The sequence below is a fragment of the Cephus cinctus genome, unplaced genomic scaffold (assembly GCF_000341935.2).
Source record: "Cephus cinctus unplaced genomic scaffold, Ccin1 Ccin1_scaffold2579, whole genome shotgun sequence".
In the NCBI taxonomy this organism is placed as follows: domain Eukaryota; kingdom Metazoa; phylum Arthropoda; class Insecta; order Hymenoptera; family Cephidae; genus Cephus; species Cephus cinctus.
Genome location: NW_014334302.1, coordinates 212,536 through 217,202, shown reverse-complemented (window position 1 = coordinate 217,202; position 4,667 = coordinate 212,536). Strand labels below are relative to the sequence as shown.

General features: G+C 43.3%; 1 protein-coding gene across 1 annotated transcript in view; it reads right to left on the bottom strand.

Moving 5' to 3' along the window:
• Positions 1 to 1,036: 1,036 nt before the first annotated feature.
• The window catches only part of LOC107274260 (calpain-C), a 5,994-nt gene continuing 2,363 nt past the window's right edge, over positions 1,037 to 4,667 (bottom strand). Inside the window, exons 4-16 of the mRNA XM_015753231.2 lie at positions 4,215 to 4,497; positions 3,824 to 4,118; positions 3,667 to 3,741; positions 3,309 to 3,478; positions 3,027 to 3,199; positions 2,833 to 2,927; positions 2,529 to 2,761; positions 2,290 to 2,459; positions 2,148 to 2,206; positions 1,908 to 2,055; positions 1,729 to 1,845; positions 1,593 to 1,651; positions 1,037 to 1,511 (exon numbers count right to left, since the gene is read on the bottom strand). Of these exons, the coding sequence (XP_015608717.1) occupies positions 1,485 to 1,511; positions 1,593 to 1,651; positions 1,729 to 1,845; positions 1,908 to 2,055; positions 2,148 to 2,206; positions 2,290 to 2,459; positions 2,529 to 2,761; positions 2,833 to 2,927; positions 3,027 to 3,199; positions 3,309 to 3,478; positions 3,667 to 3,741; positions 3,824 to 4,118; positions 4,215 to 4,497 (1,904 nt within the window). The 3' untranslated portion in view covers positions 1,037 to 1,484. The remainder of the gene's footprint in view (positions 1,512 to 1,592; positions 1,652 to 1,728; positions 1,846 to 1,907; positions 2,056 to 2,147; positions 2,207 to 2,289; positions 2,460 to 2,528; positions 2,762 to 2,832; positions 2,928 to 3,026; positions 3,200 to 3,308; positions 3,479 to 3,666; positions 3,742 to 3,823; positions 4,119 to 4,214; positions 4,498 to 4,667) is intronic.

Below are 4,667 nucleotides of genomic sequence, written 5' to 3'. Positions count from 1 at the left end.
ACGAGAGAAGAACACTGTGGACTCTCTATTAAAATACATATTTATACATGTTATATTAATACATATAATACATATTATATTAACACTACAAAAATGGACGTGCTACACGGATGTCAGCTCCAGCACCGCACTTTTTTAAAATCTCTTAAAAATGATTCAACAATAGGCTTTTTCAATAGTTCTCGAGAAGTTCTACAGGTCCTGATAGTTTTTGACAATCGTTCTGCTACGCAACATTGGTAAAATATGTATTAAATATGTTAGTGGCATCATACGCTTCGGTGCAGGCAGGCATGAGTTGCTTGCTTTTGTCATATTAAACTTACTGAGCTTACACTGTGCGATCGAATTTAGGATTGCAACGAAAAAAAGTATTTAGGCTATATCCGATGAGTTGTCTCGTTCCAAGTGTTGCTTTGGGAACCAGCGATAAGTAGCGGAGGACTCTGCCGCCAGGCTACACGTTCGTGATCGCGGTTAGCTCGGCTACGACGGGATCCGCATTATGGACGGAGGCTATGATGACATAACTCTACATCCGGACTCGCCGCTGGGATTCAGCGCCATGCTTTTGGTATCGTCTAAAACCGTAGCGTTGTGCATCTCCCCACTCATCTCTCCCCGTAGCGTCGTGAGAGCCTACGTGTCAACCTATCCTGTTTATAAGGAATTACTCGAAATATTGTTGTATCTACAATAGGGGCGCCGTACACCGCGAAGATACTAGCGGTTGTCTAGGAATATACGCACTCACTTTATTTTTTCGACAATAGGTCCACAAATATGAAAATTTGAGAAACCGTTACCATTTGAGATCATTACTATATGCTGGAGTACAAAATGATATACACATTGGCATCATTTGTGTACTTCCGTCGACTTTTGGATACGCTATCATCTCCCTTATCCCCTTCTCCATACTTACCAGATGAACTGCTGATAATCAATTTTTATGCTGTTGCACGCTTTTTTTTTATGTTTTCGATAATTATCATGAGAATATATGTTAAATAAATAAAAAGTTTTATGCACAAAATTTATATAGAAAATAATCTTAGTTTTATTATCTTTCACGATGTGTTCGCAGAGAAAGTCTTTTATACATGACATGTCGATCAATCGAAATAGGAATCGCGCGTTGTGTAAGTATGCTACAATCGAAGAGTTAAGAGATTTAATGACGGGACGAGGGTGAGGTGGCGAGGATATGAAATAGTCATGGAGAATGCAGAGCGACTCAATCCGTTAATGTAATCAGCAAAGCTGATAAATAACTATTTGCTCATTTCTGGTGGCCCCGACATAAGTAGTTGCAGCTGATCGATTAATAGAGAATTGCAGCCGGTTGCAGTGATCTCTAGAAAATAATAAAAGAGAAGTGCATCGGACCATCCTTACGAACATCTCGACGGTTTCGAAAGAAGTACTATAGACATTTGCTATTTACAGTTGTTTGAGACCCGAGAGGGGGAAGTGTTCATCTATCAGCACATTAAAGACGAACGTAGCCACTGGAACAGATGGAAATGGTATCGACATGTGTTTTGCGTCATGTGTCATGTCTTTGTGTACGGCAAAAAATGAATACCTACCTCGGCTAAGCTCAGCTTGATCGTTCCGTTCTGTAGCGGGTCTTTGCTGTCGAATATTCCTAGAATGCCGAATTAAGTGAGTGCTTGTCGCTCCATAACGCTAAATCGCTTTGCATGCAAGAGGCGCGCCGCTTACCGAACGCGTTGCTCAGGTGGAGAATTGCGGATACGAAGTCGCCAAAGCGCAATGTTCCATCTTTTCTCATGTATCGAAGAATAAGAATCGACAGCACATCCGTATTTAATTGGAAGCCTAAAAATAATAAGTGGCATTTAACTTAAGGAAGTTTGTAATAAGGCCGCATTTCCACGTACCGACTTCGTGCAAAGCATCTCGCAATCTTTCAGCTTTGAGAATCCCAGTCTTCTCCTTTGTATGGTTCTTAAATGCTGCCTGCCAATACTTCAGACTGCACATCAGATCTTTGAAATCGTTAAATTTTAGGCGGCCACTACCCGAGCTCTGTTGACGATTAATGTTAAGAAAAATTAAAGCATAATGATGAGAATTCAAAAGACATGTTAATGCAAAATTTTCAGCTTAGTTAAGGATACATCCATTGTGAGGACCACCTGTCGGCAAACTTCCATGCAGGCGCAACTCTTGATGTAATCTGACAAGAAGAAAAATCAAAAGACGTCAAGACTAAGAGAGCACGTTAGAATTTACGAAGTTAGGGCGAAAAGGAATTCACACCATTAGGCAGGCAGGCTTCAAGGAGTTCCTGAAGTTCAAAGGCGTTGACCGTACGATGTTCGTCTGCCAACTGAAGAAAGACTGCTTCATACTGGGAGAAACCCTTTCCTTCCAATGCGGGAGCCTTTACGATCGCTGACTTCGTCAGAGACGGGGGCGTGTCTAGCAACCTGATTCAATTATTAAAATGATTGATTGATGCATGATTAAGAGATATTATCCTGACGATGTGCACGTACTTTAGCTTTAACGGTTTACTGCTGTAGACGCGTAGAGTGAAACTAGTTTCTTGCGTGGGTTCGAAGGTGGTCGGTACAAGTAAATAGCCGCCTTGCTCGAGTTGACATCTATGGCTGACTTGTCGGCTATTTGTGTACTGCGAGTTCATCAGAGATTTATTTTTCTTGAAGAACTGTCTGTTTATCGAATCTGCGCTGTTCTTTGGCAATGCATATGCGGTAAAGCCAATCACCTGGAATGATTCAGGTTCTTTTCAACTACAAGATTCTCTATTCGATTCACAGAGAAAAATGAGAAACACACCTTTGGCTCCATGATGGAGTGCTGATTTAAAGAGACTATTACTTTTTCCATTTCACTGAGGATGAGGTGAAGTTGAGGGTTGATGTGAAATGTTTCTGTAACAGCATTGGATGTATGGAGAGTTTAGTGCTGTTGTGTGTGTCTGTGCATTTCTGCGTGTTTCTCTGTACTGTTTGCTAGCGATAAAAAAGAACCTGGATTGTTTCTACAGCCTCCGGCAGTAACACCTCTCCTCCAGCTGCCCTGATAAAGCTTCATGTGCCAGGTATGTTTGCTATGAAGAGAAGGTTCGTCTCTTGCAGTTTCTGCGTCCAAATGAACTACTTCGAGGTGCGTAAACGTTTTTACGAAATCCGAGTAAGATATCCTACGACAGAGATCGTTAAATGAAAATGGGAGGATGAGGAAACATCGCGAAATGAGAAGCAGGTAAAAAATTTCGTATTTTAAAAATTGACGAGAGAGATCGTTCTCACCAGAATTCTCCATCAGCCATATTGCGAACGGCGAGTCGTTCTCTCTCGGTCGGTGGAACTTCCTCCCAGTCGAGAGCACCGCGGGCCCAAGCTCCAACGTACTCACCTCCTGGACCAACGGGATTTCGCAGCTTGACCAGCTGAATCGTTTCCCCGCCAAACGTCTCGACCTATGGTTGTACTACTATTATCTATCCTTCGTTTAAGTTTGCCCACGATTAATAGTTATGTTTGTTATGTACGGAGAGTACCAAATACAAAGTGAAGTTATTTCAATAAATCAGAGATGGAGTATGTTATTGTCATCTCGAGTTCATCTCGAGAGGAGCAATTTAATCTTATCCTTTTGATTACTTACACGTTCGATTGAGTAGAGTCTGTAATTTATTCCCATTTGTATTCCATTCGCCAGTTTCTCTATACTCGGACGGACCTGAAATACCAGTGACAAGAAACGGAAGGGTTTGTGGAATTAATGAAAGTCCAGCAAGGAATGTGTCAACCGAATTACTTGCCTGCTGCTGTTGCGATTGTGGTTGAGGCTGCGATTGCTGCTGTTGCTGCTGCGGTAGTAGCTGTTGCTGTTGCTGAATGCTGTTGTTACTGTTGTTATTGTTATTGGTGTTGCTGCTGTGACTGTTATTGACAGTACACGTAATAAGGGAGGTCATATCGAGTAGTTTTGCGAGTACTCGGCCGCATCCCGTGGGATCCTGACGAATGGCTATGCTCTCTGTGATGCCACCCGTCAAATCCGAGAGACCATCGAGGAGAGTGCCATATTTCAAAGCCTCGTAGGAGCCGTGAAGTCTTGAAACACGCAGAAGAATGATAAGGATCCGAGATAAGCTGAGCCGTGAACGGTGGGTGGCAGCTCCTACCGTTATAACAAATCAAGAGACTCACTTGGCGTACGCCTTTTCCAGAAGCGCAGGCCAAAATTGGTCGGTGTGACGACTCTGGACGAATGCGAGTCGTCCATGAACAGCCGGAAGTCGATCGTCAACGAGCACTTCGACCCAGGCCCCGCACCACCATAATCGAAAACGAAAGACCCCAGCGTATTCGGCGCTCGGTGCTCCGGATGATTCTCCATTAGATCCAAACCCTTGATCGGCTGGAACTACTCGATAAAAGAGACCTTTACTCAAGTGCAGTACTCCCAAGCACGACACGAGCCACTTGTCACCTGAAACGAATGATTACCCTTGATCTTTGAAGCGCGATCAGTTGCAGTGACGTTGACGAGGACACCGGAATTTACAAATAAAAGGTCTTCCCGTCCTTCCGTTTCTCCAAGTTTCTCTTTTACTTTCCCTCTAACCCTTTCAACCCCCCCCCCCCCCCACTCACTCACTC